Source organism: Notechis scutatus, chromosome 6 (genome assembly GCF_049901735.1).
Source record: "Notechis scutatus isolate UNSWTSFEM ecotype Mainland chromosome 6, rNotScu1.2, whole genome shotgun sequence".
In the NCBI taxonomy this organism is placed as follows: Eukaryota; Metazoa; Chordata; class Lepidosauria; order Squamata; family Elapidae; genus Notechis; species Notechis scutatus.
In genome coordinates this window covers 66,789,808-66,807,723 of record NC_142014.1, presented here as the reverse complement: position 1 = coordinate 66,807,723, position 17,916 = coordinate 66,789,808, and the positions used below count along the sequence as shown (strand labels likewise).

The 17,916-nt window shown below is 42.9% G+C and overlaps 1 protein-coding gene across 1 annotated transcript in view; it reads right to left on the bottom strand.

Moving 5' to 3' along the window:
- Positions 1-277: 277 nt before the first annotated feature.
- The window catches only part of ADIPOR2 (adiponectin receptor 2), a 39,351-nt gene continuing 21,712 nt past the window's right edge, over positions 278-17,916 (bottom strand). Inside the window, exons 3-8 of the mRNA XM_026663889.2 lie at positions 10,883-10,999; positions 9,123-9,294; positions 7,795-7,981; positions 5,257-5,444; positions 3,331-3,524; positions 278-2,818 (exon numbers count right to left, since the gene is read on the bottom strand). Of these exons, the coding sequence (XP_026519674.2) occupies positions 2,690-2,818; positions 3,331-3,524; positions 5,257-5,444; positions 7,795-7,981; positions 9,123-9,294; positions 10,883-10,999 (987 nt within the window). The 3' untranslated portion in view covers positions 278-2,689. The remainder of the gene's footprint in view (positions 2,819-3,330; positions 3,525-5,256; positions 5,445-7,794; positions 7,982-9,122; positions 9,295-10,882; positions 11,000-17,916) is intronic.

Here is a 17,916-nt window from a genome sequence, read left to right as displayed (position 1 = left end):
GCTACACCCAGGCAAATGCCGGCATGTTAACTTCTAATAAATCCAAAGAAGTTTTAGGAGTGTGGCTCAAGGCTCATGATTTAATTGGAGTAACTGCTGGAATCCTGGCACACACAATCACAACAACTTACAATAGAAATTCAGGTCCCAACTGAGGTCATAAGTCGAGGACTACCTGAATGGGAGTGTATGTGAGTATTAAATTACAAATGCAGTTACCTCTGATAATTTATACTGGCACGAAAACAACAACAGCAAAAGCAAAACTCCAATCCCGTTTTACATTTGTTCTTTTTATTAGAAGTTTAGAATACAACAAGTAATTGGATCCCATTGGCTGGAGACCCCTCACCACCCCCCCCAATCTTCAAAATCCAAGATGTGCTTTGTTGCCTTCAACAGTGAGCAATTAGAAATGAAAATACTGAACAAGGCCACTAGTTAATGGGGGGAGCTGTATATCTCAACTATGCTAGGCTGAACCCTGCACACACACCTAAAGAAAGCAAAGCGAACCTCCAGTTGCTGAGAGAGTAAGGCGTTCAGGTGCCAACCTGGGAGGAAGTCTCAGCAAGCACCACGGAAAAAGTGCGCAGCTATGCAGTTTTCATACTGGGACACAAAATATCTTCAACGGGAAGATCGGAAGTTAAGGGCAGCAAAATGGTGCGTTCTGTACAGGTTGTATTCTGTGCTGTTGGGCTGGATTGCAAGTGCCACATTCAGAGTGAGCATGGATAATCCAGAGTAGGGAGATATATTCTCTGCTAGTATATACAGAGATACACTCCTAAAAGTGCTTCTCAAACAGTAATCCTGGGTGTGATATGTATTACCACTTCCCCACCTTAGATAAACTATCCTTGTACCAGCTGATTCCATAAACACAAAACTCCAAAGTTTCTCATAACTGGTTTCCCAGTTTGATTGAAGGGATTCAGTTAATACTGTTCTGTTTTCAGTTTGGGATCAACACAATGAAATATATTAGGTTGCGATTTTTACCTGTATGTATTTAGTATCATGATCCTAGCCAGAACACATCTGTATTTGAATTTACCTACAAGAACCAGTTAAGCACCTCCTGCAGGTTTAAATACTTAAGAGGAATCCATTTCAGAAGAAGAGCTAAGGGAAAGACCAAGGATTTCTTTATAAAAATGTAACATTTTAAAACCATAACCAATTATGTTGCCCCACAAGCAATCCTTGATAACTCACTATAGGCTAAATTATTTGTCCTTACAGTGAGACAAATGGCTAGTCTACGAATTCTGCATTTTGCTCAGATGTTTCTGTCTAGATTCAATATTGCTCACCAGCAATAAACATACTTCTTCTCTCACTTGTCATGTTGACTGTTTTTGTTGTGTCATAACTCTCTCCTCTTCAAATACTCCTGGCCTCATACCATTAAATTTGAAAACGCTCACAATTTTCTCTCCGGCACAAACACTACTTTAACAAGCAGAGGAAAAGTCTACCCTGTGGGGTTTGTTTGCTTTTCACTTATTAAAAATAGTGCACAGTATTGTCCTAAGCCCCAGGAGAAAGAGGAAAAAGAATGGCAGTGTTACTATTGCAGCCTGCAGAGTTCAGTGGATTTAATACAGACAAGTGTGGTGTTACTGTCACACAGCAACACACACATACACACATTAACACATAGACAGGCAGTCTTCTTCTTACATAAAACAAAAACAAAGTTGCTTTCTTGTGGGTACTTCCCATCCCCCTTGAGTCCATTTCCACCCCAGGCCAGATCACCTAGAAGGTTGGTACCCAACAATTGCACTTGGATAAACAAAACAGCACGCCCAAAAGAATGGTGAAACACTGATGAGAGACCCCCCAAAAGGTCAGGATATATGCCACATTGTACCTTAAGCCATCAAACCCCTATGTAGCAAAAGGCCAATGAAGGAATCTTTAAAAAAAAACCACTCCAGGGGAGAGCTTAGAAGGCCTTTTGGTGCCTTTTGCCTCCACTTTCTGAGCAGGCTGATCTTTAAGCGCTTCGTTGCTCTCGGGCCTTGTGGTGTGGGCAGTGGACTGGGTCCCCTGGAGTGAGCCAATCAGTATACACCAGAATTAGGAAGCACCTACAGGATCCAGATGCCTGATTTTAGGAGTTTCACCTAGCTTTCCTGCACGTTTTAAGAATTTGTGCAAAATAGAAACAGTGTGTGGTACTTGCATGTTACAACCAATACAAAAATCCATCTCCCTCCCCCCTTTTAAAACATTTATAGAAACTTTTTAATCAAACAGAAAGTTAGAAATCTTATTTACATTTTTTTTCTCCCAAAAGGGCATCTAAAAATCAACTTACCCGAACAAGATACAAATCTTAACTAAGCTAGATTTTAAAAAAAGAAAAGAAAAAATTGCCAAGCTCTTCCCCAAGATAACCTCTCTTATTTTCTACAAATAAATACGGCATTGAACGTAAGCTGATTTAAGAAAGGGTTGTTTTTTTCTTGCTTCAGTTGCAGATCCCAGGAATAAGTTAAGATTTAAGCATGTCCACGTCTTCAGAACCAATTCACTCCATTGTTTGAGGTATGAATATTTCTCCCATCTTACACTTAAGATTCCCTGCAAAGCTTCCACACTATTGTAGGAGAAGTGTAGATTGACTGCTCCCATGGTTCAGTTTTGGTTATGATCCTCAACCGGGGACGGGTTTTTACTCCATCTCGTTCTCTGAGCAGCCTCCCCCAACGGTGAAACGGAACTCTTGAAGATTTGAAACCCCATGGAAGTGCACAAAAGCACCAGCCACCACGAAAATATGAAAGAGCTGATGGGAGTGGAACTACAAGAGAGGGGAAAAAACACAGAGAGAGAGAGAGAGAGAGAAAGAAAGAGAGAAAGGGCACTGTTAGAAAACGAAGTTTTTTCCCCTCCCAGAACAAGCACCAAATGATAACAGCAGTCTTGCAAAGCTCCTAGAAACAGGACTAGCCTGCTAAGGGGCAAACAAATAATTTATTTGCTAGGAAACTCCCCTGTTCCATGTCCTTGAGCCCAGTAAAGCCTCAAGTGGCAATTTGCACCTGTTCAAGGCTTAAGAAGAGAAGGGCAAATTTGCTCTGAACAGCTAGGTCAGAAAGCTGCATTTCCAGAGCCCACGTGCCACTCTGAGAGTCTCTGAGAGTGAACACTGAGATATTTCCCCCCACCCCCCATTTCTGGAAAGCCAATGAGTTTGCTAGGTGCTGTGGCTTTCAACAGCCTAATCAGCCTCTGTTTCACCACAGAACTAAACAGAGGCACTGCTAGAACTGCCTCACAGCTTTATGCCTGGCAGTTCATAGCTACGCTTACCCAGATGTCACATTTGCCCGGGAAAAATCTCTCTGGGATGCGAGCAGCGTACAAGCCAGCGCCAGTGATGTACAAACAGGCCATGAGGGCCAGCCATCCTATCTGCCCCATGGTGGCGGCCTTGATGAGCCCTTCCGAGATGACAAAGTGCAGGGTGGGAATCACACCACTAAGGCCCAGGGCCAGGAACACTCCTAGGAGACAAAGGAAGGGCATCAGATTCAACCTTGCATATAAAAGGGATCATAAAGTGAACATGAGATCATATGGTTAAAATTCAGGGTCTCGAAAGAAAGAAAAACGCACCCAAAGCTCTTTAATGTCTAAAGGCTTTCCTGACCTGATAGGGCTAATTGTTCCAATTAATTACAGGTAGTTCTTGACTTATGACCATAATTGAGCCCAGAATTACAGCCATAAGTTGTGCTGGCTGTTGAAAGGGTCCTGATGTAGCTGATCCACTTTGAAAACGTTTTTGTGGTCATTAAGCGAAATGCCGCAGTTGTTAAGTGGACCCACTGTCCACAATGGGAGGTTTTTGCGAGAAACTTTAAGCAAACGCTGCTTCCCAGCCAAAAAAGAAAATTGCAGTCAGATTGACCACAGAGCACAACCCGATGTATGTAAAGGCAAACATGAGATCACCCCGGGAGAGGTGGGGGAGGCGTGGCAGTCAGAACTTTGAATCCAGATTGTAAACATCTTTTGGGGGGGCAGGGTTGTTCCCTTATAACTTCAAACTGTCACTAAGTCGTAAGTTGAGGACTACCTATAAAGGGGTTCTCCTGATCATTCTAGTTATAACTTCAATTAGAAGAGTATTTTTCTGTCTGTCATAACAGAGGAATGAAAACCACAGTTTATCATTATTACTAGAAAGAAGCTGGAGAAGCCCTGAGCTTCCATTGTGGTAGAATATTAACTTATATTAACTTACATTATTAAACTAGCAATGAAGTCTGCTTTGCTATTGAACCAGAAGCATTCTACTGTAACACAAACTCTGGCCAAAAAAATATAGACCATCTTTATAAATGGATAAAATTAAGTAATTTTTGACATTTTTTCCCCTTAAATAGTACTAAACCTATTTTTGTGTTACATGCAACTGTAGCCTGTATCCAATATCACGCACAAACCTAAAATACCAAGTCCAAAATAACTTTATTCACAGTTTTATTATGAACACCTCTTAAAATTAATGTAACCAACCATAACTTTAATCAGATAACTCATGTTCTCTTTTCAAAATTTTATAAATTTAATTTTAGTCTTAATACCCAGAAGACTCACCCCAAAATCACCAGCTAGTATTTTTGCTGAGCACGTGGAATCTTTGAAGTGTCTTAAATCTAAATATCTCACATCTACCGTAATTCGCCAACTATTCAGACAGTGCCAGAAATTATGCCCATGGCCATTGATTAGGCAGGCTTTCACCTGTCCCGATTCATCAGATAGGCTGGACATCAGTGGCTGGGTTTCTTAGCTGACAGTCTCACACACAAAATGCTGAATAATGGGCACAATTAGAACACACAAGGCAGGAAAAACAATCCTGTGATATTTTCACAAATAAATATATTTTGGCTTAAATGTTTGTAAAGAGTAACCAATTTGACAGCTTTACCCACAGTTAACATTTCGTGTTTGGGGGTTTGGTTTTAACTCATGCACCCCAAAATATCAGATTAGGGACTGATAACAATTTATGTGCGTGTGAAGTGATATTCATAGGCCATTAACAGGTGTTTTAACATTGTCACAAGGCCTTCTGCTACAGAAACAGACATGCCTGGAATGTTACATTATGCAAATCTAAGTGACAACTGCATTGTGTAATTTCAAAGGGTACAGTATCATTAATGCGAGTTCAAGTTTTCCTTCCACCTCCGACATACAATATATGTTGCAAAGAAACCTCACCTGCTCGTACTCCTCGATATTGAGGGGTTGCAAACATATCCCACTGTGAAACTATAATGGCTGCAATGCCCAGGACACAGATCACAATCAGATAGATGAAGTAGGGCTGAGGGTTGCAGTAAAAAGAATAGTAAAGCCATGGGACGAAACTGCCCATAATGAGAAGAGCAATCCCAGAATAGTCCAGCCTAAGACAAAGGAGGGTGGAAAAAGTCATTTGAGGAGAACTTCACATCCCCCAGCATCCTCGTCTGCTCGATTTCACACCTTTCATCGTGTTGATGCAACTAACTTTATAAGCAATAAGAACCACGCCTGATCTTATCTGTAATACAATTGCATCCTGAAAATAAATTCTGGATACTGGTGAAAGTATAGGAAAGAACAATTCTGGAGACCTGTATTCACCTGGCTTGTAAATTTTAAATGTAAGGCACATATAGTCCACTGAGGAGCCTCGGTGGCGCAGTGGTTAGAGTGCAGTACCGCAAGCTACTCCTACTGCAATTTGGCAGACTGAATCCCACCAGGCTGAAGGTTGACTCAGCCTTCCATCCTTCCGAGGTGGGTAAAATGAGGACCCAGATTGCTGGGGGCAATAAGCTGACTCTGTAAACCATTTAGAGAGGGCTGTGAAGCACTACAAAGCGGTATATAAGTCTAAGTGCTATTGCTATTGCTATTGATTCATGAAACAAAACTTTTGCAGACCTTCCCAAACAGGGAAAGTGTTTCAGCTTGTGAAGGCTTCCTTATTTGGCCCTAAGAAATTCAGTACAAGTAGTCTTTGAGATATGATCATAAGGGAGCATGACCATTACAGCCGCGTATCACGACAGTCGTTAAGCGAAATGGCCTCACAATGACCCCATTATTTGCTCTCCCTGTTGCAAATGATAATAGCAATAGCCTTACGTACCGCTTCATAGCTCTCTCTAAGTGGTTTACAGAGTCAGCCTATTGCCCCCAACAATATCGGTCCTTATTTTATCCACCTCGGAAGGATGGAAAGCTGACTCAACCATGAGCCTGGTGAGTATCAAACTGCTGGCAGTCGGCAGAATTAGCCTGCAATACTGCGTTCTAACCACCGCACCACCACGGCTCTTAAATGTTAAACGAATGTGAGAGCTGTTAAATGGAGCATAGGGTGACTTGGGGGTGGGAGGACTACACAGGCCCAGGGTTACCTACCAAGGCTGTACCCACTCCATGAAGTACCCTAGACTCCCCTTCTTGCCAGGAGGGTCTCAGCAGTCCTTCAGCTTTCTTTCCACCCAGCAAGCAAGGGAGGTCGGACCAGTCAGCATTTGCTGGCCTCCAGTGAACAAGGGGAGACCCCACCCAAGGACTTAGAGGACTCAGCCTTTTCCAGGGCCCAGCAAAACCCACTTGTTTCGTATTTTTCAGCTTCTGAGATAGGCACCTGACCTGATACAGGATCCGTTTCTTAATAGACCCAGTCTCCTGGCAAAATCCTGCTATTTTGCAACAGGTTCTATTCTCACCATACTGTGTTCTTTTTTTTTAAAATGAGCTCCATTTTTTTTAAGGAAGCTCCATCTTTGTTTGTTTTTGTGCAGTTTATGGAACCTCCTTAAAAAGGGAGCCCCCTACAAGTTCGTGAAAATAACACCTGTTTTGCCACAAGGCTAGGTCTGTAAGAATGCGGATCTTGGGCTGGGTGCCTCTCTCAGATGCTGCAAGAACAGAAAAGTAGGCTGGGTGTTGCTGGGCTCCGGAGCAGGCTAAGCGCTGCAAGTCCTTTGGGTAAGAAGAAAGCTGGAGGCGGCTTGCAAAACTCCAGCGGACCTGACCTCCCTTCACTTGATGGAGTTTGCATACTCCAACTTGTTGACCTGCCCTGGCTTGCTGGATGGGAAGGACTTTGCTGCAAAGTCCAACTGATTCACACTCGCTAGAGCCACCTGATCTCCCTTGGGTGGATAAGTGGCTCCAGTGGGATAGCACTTAGACTTATATACCGCTTCACAGTGCTTCACCTCTCTAAGCGGTTTACAGAGTCAGCATGTTGCCCCCAACAGTCTGGGTCCTCATTTTACCCACCTTGGAAGGATGGAAGGCTGAGTCAGCCTTGAGCCAAACTGTTGAATTGTAGGCAGCTGGCAGTCAGCAGAAGCAACCTGCAGTACTGCATTCTAACCACTGTGCCACCTTGGGTGGGTGAGCACTGCAGCACCCACTCAGTCGGTTACAAGAGCAAGTGACTTCAGGGGTGTCACAACTGTCATTAACTTTGAAACCTGGTCATCAGTAGCTTTGGGGCAGTCCGTCGTAACTTTGAGTGTTTGCTAAGTGACCTGTCGTAAGTCACTTACAGGACCACCTATGTACATACAATGCACTACTATTTTTCAAAAGGGTTTATATACATTGACCCACCAATCCATCCATCCATCCCCGTACATCAAATCAGTAAATGTAGCCAATTTCTTCAGTCTTTTCCCCTTGCCCAGACCTAAAAATAGGGGCAAACTAGGGGTTTTTAAGCTCACAGTTAATCATTAAAATGCTTACTTGGAGAAGAGCCTAGAAACGCCTTCTGAATGGCAGTAAACTGTGTGAAAAAGCCATGAGAAGGAAAGGCAAAGGATGGCTCCCAAGAAGAACACTCCAACCACCACCTTCTCCTGAACAGGTGCTACAAAGGACATATTTGGCCGGAACATGTAGAAGATCCCCAAACACAAAAAGAACACACATCCTGGACAAAAGAAGACAAGGTTATTAGAAGGTGGGCAAAGGGGGCACAACCACAAAACATTGCCTCTAAACCATCGACCTTATGTTTGAGCTACTTTCTGTTGGCTTATTTTCTGACAAGAGGCAAAGATTGGCTAACATTCTCCAATACATTCATAACAATGCTAACTGCTCTTTCCAGATTTTCAAGTCTACCCTGCTAGAATTTCTGGCTCTTGCAAACTAATACCTGCTTACAGTCCTCCCTTCCTTTTTCAGGGTTAATCTTGCTGCATGAAACATTTTAGCAGGATTATGAAGTCCAAACAAAACAAGTGACCTGACACAAAGCCAGATTTAGGTTCAGCTCAGTGTAATTACACACTGAAAGTGGCATTGACACACAGATATTATCAGTGCGTCACTAAGGCCTGGAGCAGATGTACTTTGACTCAAGCAGAACCTGCCAAGTAAAATAGTTGTAATTTACATACTTTAAAAATGTCAGCAAATCAAGTTTTGTTCCAGATCAGTAGTATATACTGACTGCAATGGTAATTCAAGGTAATTGCTAGCTTAACATTAGTCCCAATGATCAGGAAGCGAAGGTAATTTAAGCTACTTCCAAAGGCAATACAGAGAGTTGCAATGGATAATATTGGTCTGCATCACTGCAACTCAGATAGCCCATGTCAAAGCCTGGAGCCAGAAATCCTGATTCAGCAGTTTGATGAATGCAAGGAAAACAAACTCATCTGATGCAATAGACAATACTGATAGCTAAAAAGAACCACCTCCAGTTTGACATTGTAACTCAAGCTTGTTAAAGGAACCATACAATGGACAGGTTGGATGCTATCATAGAAAAGGGTAAGGGGATCCTAATTAAAATGAGTACCACTATTCACATGGATCTAGTCCATCAACAGTGGCATTCAGGCAGGTCAACAACAATCTTGTTACCAGCCACAGTTGGGCAGAAGAGCGTATTACGACATGCTAGCTGAGCTGTACATATCAGAACATCGGGTTCAAGTCAACAAAAATTAATGCTGGAGCAAAACTATTTATTTTCATAGAATTACCACAGAGTGGCTTATTACATTCTTCTCATTCCTATTATAACATTAGGAACTATAAGGAAAGTTTTAACGTTTCCATACCTAGTAGATGCGTCCAGATGTTGCCTGTCTCTGTGTGTATTCTGAAGATGCTTTTAAAGCAAGCCCGGAAAGAAGGCATGGGTGGCCGGTGCCCATGCAACAGGTAGTCGTTGTCTTTTAACCAATCGGGCAAGACGTCGAAGGGAATGACACGCCATCGGCCCTCCCATACCTGAAGGAAGTAATATGAAGTTACACTCTGGATCATGGTGTGATGGAACAGAGCTACAGGAAATTGACATATATGATGTATCCATATATGTGCATTTTATTTTCCATATGAAATTAGAAAACAGGATGATTCCTGAGCTGTATCAAAAAGAGCTGTAGAAAAGCTGTAGAACACAACTACTATGAGCCACGGCGGCACAGTAGTTAGAATGCAGTACTGCAGGCTACTTCTGCTGACTGCTGGCTACCTGCAATTTGGCAGATTGAATCTCACCAGGTTCAAGGTTGACTCAGTCTTCCAGCCTTCCAAGATGGGTAAAATGAGGACCCAAATTGTTGGGGCCAATAGGCTGACTCTATAAACAACTTAGAGAGGGTTACAAAGCACTGTAATGCAGTGTATAAATCCAAGTGCTATTGCTATTGCTCAAAACCAAGCTCTACTACTCTGCATGTTTCCATCTTCTAACATCGCTCAAGGGCTCACAATGGAGGATGCTATGCAAATTTTGAAAAATATTTATTATTTCTAGAATCTATGCACAAGTTATGTGCTATAATAACAATGGCTAGAATGTTGCTTTGTGTGAAATCCTTTCCCATAAAGGAAGTGTTCTTGCACAATATCCATTAGGTAGGTAATAAAAATAGGAATGAAAAAATAAGCATGCAGATATCTCACTGGGCTGCAAGTCTTTATAATAGAGGTATATATATAATGCATGAAATCAATGACAACCTAATACATCCAATTTATTCAACAAACACAAAAGTGGTTCCTCCCAAACAGGAATCAAATATATGATAATGTTTTAAATAGTTATGATGCTGGATAAAAGTAAGAATCAGATTTCTCTGCTACATTTCTATATTGGGATTAAATTTTAATAGAATTTGTGTTAAGATAACTAGGTTTTTAAACCTCTCATTCCACTGATGCAGGTACAGAAATGCAAAACAAGGACAAAATTCCTCTGTTGTTTTACTTCTGAAATTAAGAATAGTTGCATCGCATTTAGGCTACTATATAGTATGAACTATTTCCCTTGAAATAGACAAGTAATGGCTCCCAGGATTATACAATAGATTTGCCTAAGATAGCAATTCAATAGAATTTGGATTTTATTTTTTGTACTGTGGAGACAATGAGATTCCAATACAAAAGAGGCATATGGTAATTTGAAAAGATTTGCAAGGATTTCTAAAGGAAAGAGCGAAGGGAGGGAAAGGTGACCCTGTACATTGAAGTCCTGTGACCCAGAAACATGTGAACCAGAGAGTATTATTCTGCGTGGACTTCTGCAGATGTTTCTAAAAGGAGATTCAACAGTTGTACCACATGTTTAATCCCGCATTTCTACTTGTAATCCCCCTCATATTAAGCTTTCTAATTTATCCAATTATGGAAGGCATGAGATCTGAAGATACACCCACTAAAATAACCACCCAAATGACAGCAGCTTCTTGATGGCCACCTACGGTGACTTGCCTTTTTTGTTGCCAGAAGGGCATGCACTGCTAGCCACGGGACCCACAAACTGTGCAAAGCTCACTAGTGCATGATGCCCCTTTGCTTTACAACCCCTTACCTTGCATACAAATTCTTCCATTCTCTCCATTGCATGGTGGGCTTGGAGGAGAGGCAGCATTCCCATAAAGCCCTCATCTTCCTGAGTTGAATTGTCATCCCCATCTTTGCCAGAATCCTGAAACAGGAAAACAACACAAAATGGTTTTGGTAAGCAAAAGCTTTATTTGCAAAGGACAAAACCTAACGACGGGAATGTAAACTACAAAGCCAGAAATGGGAGTCTAGGCACAAATGCAAGAAGATCAACCACCAAGACAGTTTATCTAGCTTCCTGCTCCACAGATGTTCTTTGCTTAGCTGTAACTGAGTACAGTGTGGTTCAGGGAGCTGCTTTTGCCATGGTTGGAGGAAGAATGAAGGAGAGAGAATGAAGAGAGAATGGCAGAATACAGCTGCCTCCTGCTGCGTGCCCCAATATCTTTCAGAGGAGAACTAAACACCTTCAAAGTTACTTGTTTCCTAAAAGTTTAAATAAGTACACAGCATGAATATCATCTATTACAGACAGTCCTTGACTTACAACTGGCTGATGTTCAAAGTTACAACTGGCTGATGTTCAAAGTTACAACAGCCTTGGAAAGGGTGCTTCAGGCTGTCGTAAAATGTCACGCTGCCTGCACCATGCTCACATGGTTGTGACTTGGGGGACTGCACTTATGGGTTGCCCAGTTGTTCCGCAATCTCAGGCAGCTTTTTCGGAAAAGTCAGTGGAGTGGAGGAGGCTGGCAGCTGCTGCCACTTGCTGAGAGGATTCCCCTCTTGTTTCTGGGGTCTGTTGAAAGAGCTGCCTGCTGAGGGGAGCTGAATTCCTTTGGCAGGGTGGGAAAAAAAAGAGCTCAGATCCTGAAGATACGAGCTTGGTTTCTGCGCCCACCCAAAGGTGTCCCCTTCCATAAGTGGAAAGGAGTTGAACTCCTTTGGCAGGGAGGAGAAAAGAGCTCAGATCCTGTAAGTCTGAACACCCCCTGAAGGCATCCCCCTTTCATGCACAGACGAGATCTGACATCCTCCTGCAGAGGGTAGAAACAGTACTTAAATCCTGGTGATTTGAGCTCTACTCCTGCACCCTGTAAAAGGAGTTTTCTTCCCCAAAGGGAAGAAGCTGACATCCATTGGCAGGCAGCTCTTTCAGCCAGTTCCTAGAGATTCAGAGTGAGCCAAACGCCAAGGATTTTCAGCTCTTTAGCAGAGGGGCAGTGCAGTAAGGTAAGGATTGCAGGGGTGCCTCAGGCGGATGTTGGAAGCCCAACTCATGCCGCATATTCATGCTGGCGTGTCACTTTGCCAGCTGACAAGAAGCTCAGTATCTTTAACTATTGAGTCATTATTTTTAAAATAAGAGCATGAACATACCATTAAAAGATAGCTAGGTATTCAAAGTTACTGGTATTTTTTTTTTGGAGGAATACAGATTTGCACATAGGTCTCTCCACCTGGCAGAACCACTATAACATGCTGGCTCAGTTTGTACAACATAGTACATTGGGTATTACTGAATTATTACACGAATGAAGGCGAACGTACGTATCCCAGGATAATGTGACCGGAACAGCCATCCAGTCTGGGTCGGTCACAAGTCCAAAAGCTTGGAAGATGAAACCTCTCGTTCCAGTGACCTACCCTGATTGGATTCTGAATTATTACATATTCTTGGTTTACACAATACACCCAGACAGACATAAGTTAGCCAAACAGGCTGGAATTCAGTCTGGGTCGGTCACGAGTCCAAAAGCTTGGAAGACGAAACCTCTCGTTCCAGTGACCGACCCTGATTGGATTCTGAATAATTACATATTCTTGGTTTACACAATACACCCAGACAGACATAAGTTAGCCAAACAGGCTGGAATTCCATAAGATATTATGCCATAAAAAGTAAGACAAGGTTGAAATTAATCAAATTTAGTACTTGGTACAAATTCACAGAACATTAGAGTTTTAATTGATCTGATTAAATATGTGACCCAGACAGTGCCTTAACTGCAATGAATACCCTGCATGAAGAACATGTTATATTATTAAGCTAAAACAGAAAAAGCACATATTTGCCTGGTGTGTGTGTGTGTGTGTGTGTGTGTGTGTATACATCTATTTCAAGAAACATTGTACAGTATATTGCTTCTCACCAGTTTTCTCAATTTTAGAGGGCAGCGGGCATGTGGAAACTTGATAAAAGTGTTGTTGTGCCTTTCAATGGATAACAAATAAATAACAGATCAGAGTTGGAAGGAACCTTGTAGGTCATCTAGTCCAACCCCCCACCCAAGCGGGAGACCCTACACCATTTCTGACAAATGGCAATCCAATCTCTTCTTGAAGGTCTCAAGTGATGGCGCTCCCACAACTTCCGAGGGAAAGCTGTTCCATTGGTTGATTGTTCTCACTGTCAGAAAGTTTCTCCTTATTTCCAGGTTAAATCTCTCCTTGTTCAGTTTCCACCCATTATTCCTTGTCTGGCCTACAGGTGCTTTAGAAAATAGCTTTAGAAAATACCTCCCTGTGGCAGCCCCTCAAATATTGGAAGACTGCTATCATGTCTCCCCTGGTCCTTCTCGTCACTAGACTAGCCATGCCCAGTTTCTGTAACTGTTCTTCATATGTTTTTGTCTCCAGTCCCCTAATCATCCTGGTTGCTCTTCTCTGAAACTCTATCTAGAGTTTCAACATCTTTTTTATAATGTGGTGACCAAAACTGGATGCAGTATTCTAGGTGTGGTCTTACTAAGGCTTTATAGAGAGGTAATAGTATCTCATTTGATCTCGATTGCATCCCTCTGTTAATACAATTTAGGATTGCGTTAGCTTTTTTGGCTGCTGCTGCACACACTGCTGGCTCATATTTAGCTGGCTGTCCTTTAAAGACTCCAAGATCCCTCTCTCAGTTACTGCTATTGAGCCTGGTTTCCCCCAGTCTATACGTGTACTTTTGGTTTTTCTTGCCTAAGTATAGGACTTTACTTTTCTATTTTGTTAGATATGGCCCAATGTTCTAGTCTGTCAAGATCCATCTGGATCTTAAGCCTATCTTCTTGGGTGTTAGCTATTCCTGCCAGCTTAGTATCATCTGCAAATTTGGTAAGTTCCCCTTCTATTCCCTCATCTAAGTCATTAATGAAGATATTGAAGAGTACTGGGCCTAAGAACGAACCTTGTGGCACCCCACTGCTTACTTCCCTCCATGTAGACTTAGACCCATTAAGGATGGATTGGATAGTAAGCTAATGAGGCTAAATGACAAGTAAATTGCCAAATAAAATTATATAAATAGGACTTGGCATCCTCACTCCAAAATTCAAACCTATTCCTTCAACACATATCACATGTCCTGCTCCAAAATCATCCCCTCTCTCCCTCCCTCCCCCCCAATTGTGATCATTAGGCAAGGGTTACCTGTACTTTAGCAAAAATCCAATCAATGTGAATGGATTCATAAGCTCTTATTCAGGAGCAAAGAAGGCACAAGTGCTTGTTGCTTATAGCAATCCAATACTTGGCTACAGCATCCAGGAATCATTAAAAAAAAAGTAAACTTTTTAGACAATTTGTTCTTGTCTAGTTCCAAAATACAGTATAGGCAGTTAGTCCTTTGACTTACAACGGTTCTCTTAGTGACCGTTTGAAGTTACAACAGTGCTGGAAAAAAACCGACGTCCATTTTTCACACTTATGACTGTTGCAGCATCCCCATGGACATGTGATTTACATTTGGATGCTTGATAACTGACTCACATTTGTGACCGTTGCAACCTTCTGACAAGCAAAATCAAGGGGGAAGCCAGACTCACTTAACAACAATGTTATTAATTTAACAACTCCAGTGATTCACTAAACAACTGTGGCAAGAAAAGTTGTGAAATGGGGCAAAACGTCATTGAACAAATTTCTCACTTAGCAGCATAAATTATGGGCTCAATCGGGATCGTAAGTTGAGGACTATCTGTAAAGCTGCCTAATGCTAAATTAGTCCACTTTGTGGTATTCTAACAGGCAAGGATTCCTTAAGTCAGGGGTCTCCAAACTTAGCAACTTTAAGACTTGTGGACTTCAACTCCCAGAATTCTCCAGCCAAGCTATGCTGGAGTCATAGATGTCTTTTCTCGCTTACACCCTTTAGCAGTTTGCAATCTGCAGTGATCTTTTCTATCAATTACTGAAAATAGGAATGCTGGATATTGGGTCTTGGTTCTTTTGTTTACAAAGCAGAAGATGATTTGCATCCCTACATTTAAGTATTTCAGTGTATTAAGTCAGGGGTCCCCAACCACCGGGCCGCGGACCGGTACCGGTCCGTGGATCACTTTGCACCGGGCCACAAAGAAAATAAAAATAAAAAATAAAATAAAAATGGCAGCTTTCTTCGCCTTCGGTGAATGCTGCTGGGATCAGGGATCAAAGACACAAATGAAAGAAGGGGAGGGAGGAAGCAACCAAAGCCTGTCCTGCTCTCCGGCTCAGTGGCTTCGGTTTCCTCCCGCCTCGTTCCTCTCTCAGTCGCTCTCTCGCTCCTTCACCAGCCCAGGAAGAAACTGCTTCAAAGAAGCCGGCAGGGTGGCTTCTCCTGTCGGCGCAGCTCCCCCGAAGCGCCCGTTCACCCCCACCCCGCCGCCAATCAATCCAGGTTCAATCCAGTGCTCCGTTCTGCCTGCCTGCCTTCGTTTCTGGTTGTTTCGGAGCAGCTTCGGCTGAGAATAATAACTATTCGCCTCTTTTTCTCAGCCGAAGCTGCTCCGAAACAACCAGAAACGAAGGCAGGCAGGCAGACAGGCAGGCAGAACGGAGCACTGGATTGAACCGCGGGCGGCGGGGTGGGGGTGAACGGGCGCTTTGGGGGGAGCTGCGCTGACAGGAAAAGCCACCCTGCCGGCTTCTTTGAAGCAGTTTCTTCCTGGGCTGGTGGAGGAGCAAGAGAGCGACTGAGAGAGGAACGAGGCAGACACCTGAGGGATGAGGCTGAGGGAGGGAGGGAGACACCTGAGGGATGAGGCTGAGGGAGGGAGGGAGACACCTGAGGGATGAGGCTGAGGGAGGCAGGGCTGAGAGGCGGGGCTTCTCAGCCGTCCTGCAGGGACTTGTCCTGAGCCGCGGAGACAGCCGTGGGCCGCCGCCGCCCAGCGCTCAGTTTTGAAGGCGCTCCTCAGCCCGGCGCAGTTCCTGAATCTGCAGCTGAAACCCTCTGTTTTAAATGTCCCAATAGAAGAGAATATCTGTCGCTCAGGGTTGCAATGAGGAGGCATTGGCGCTCCCTGAACTTGGTGGTTTGCTGGCAGCGTTTTATTACCCGACTAGGTAACAACATCAGGTGTTACCAGTCAGGTAATGAAACGTCTGCAAGCAAACCACCAAACTCGACTCCTCTCCCCCCGGTCCTTGAAAAAGTGTTTCTGCGTGAAACTGGTACCTGGTACAAAAAAGGTTGGGGACCGCTGTATTAAGTGACTTGTAAACGGACTTTACAATGAATACTCTTATACAGAAACTCTTAACTGGGAGGCAGATGGCACTACATATTTTCAAAAGCAGACTTGCCTGAAAACCCTCATTCAGCAGAACAGACAATTAAACTGGGATAAATTAGCACAGAATAAAACACCTAGGAAAGAAATCTCCCCAAGATTTCTTTGTCTCATTTTGGCTTTTATTTAGAGCTTGTATTTAGAGTTTCCGTAAGGAACCGTAAGTACGTTGCTTTGCTAACTATAATAAGTCAGAAACAAACAAAAAACAAGTTAATGTGCTTTGACTTCAAATCTGCTGATATAATTCCTAGATGCTATCAAAGTACACAATGTCTGACCAGGAAAAACTGTTTTAATAGATTCCTGCATTATAGCATCACTGCACCACAGTTAGTTGACAGATTAAGAATGGAAAAAAATGAGGAAAGGGGCACATTTTAATAGAAATTATAGAAAGAGAGAAGTTAAATTAATAGATCTCTGTTCTGCCTTCTTAGGTGGTAAGAGAATGGACAGACAGTTCTTGTGCTTCTGGTATAATGCACAGACTTCATTGAAACATTTCATCAGACCCTGAAAATAAAGTGCATCCACCTGGCACATACTGCTGAGGAACTGGAAAGAGACAAGCATGATTCTAGAATATATGGAAGCGGAGGTCTTTGTAGAATGAATCAACCTAAATAGCTTTAGTAATTAATGTAAGGCAAAATTATTTTTTCGCTTGCATCTAGCTATCGGTATTTATTAAGATAATAACTAACCTAAATAGTCTTTGTTTACATCCTTTAACGGTTTGCAATCTGCAGTGGTCTTTTCTATCAAGTATTATGCCTAACACTTTTGTCTTTAAAAAAAAAAAAGTTGAAGAATAATCACACAACTGCAAACTCTTCATGGCTTTCCAGTTGAGTTTACCTGTCCCACAAATACCATCTAAGAGAATTTCATCTTTTTCTTCCCTTTGGGTCTGACCTATGGAATTTTACCCATATTAAAACACACCTATAGAGTACGGGAACATTCTCTTATTCGTTTAAAACAGCTTTAAAAACAGCTTTTTAAAAAATAATAAAAGTTTTAGTTTCTCACCTGCACATGTGGAGAACTACTATTCTGAGAGACAGAGATCTCAGCCATGCAGAAACTTAAAACTTTATGGCGTTAGCTAAAAATGTTGCTCCCTCTTTTCACCCACTGTAAAATAACTTGGCTCAGCAGCCTTATTGCAAGGACATAGGAGATAAAATGGCTCAGCTTCCCTTATCCTCTGGACCAGGGATCCCCAACCTTTTCGACGCCGCGGCCCGGTTCCGACATCAGCTGGGCGCCGCGGCCCGGTACCGGCGTCAACTGGGCGCCGCCATCTTTTTATGACGAAACAGCGCTTCCGGTGAGCTTTCCAAAAAAAAAGATGGCGGCGCCCAGCAACCAGCGGCCCGGTAAGGCTTGTTCCGCGGCCCGGTACCGGTCCGCGGACCGGCGGTTGGGGACCCCTGCTCTGGACCAACTATTGCCGCTGCTATTCTGAGCAGCCTATTCCACAGAAGCAGGGGAAGAGAAGCTTAACTGAAAT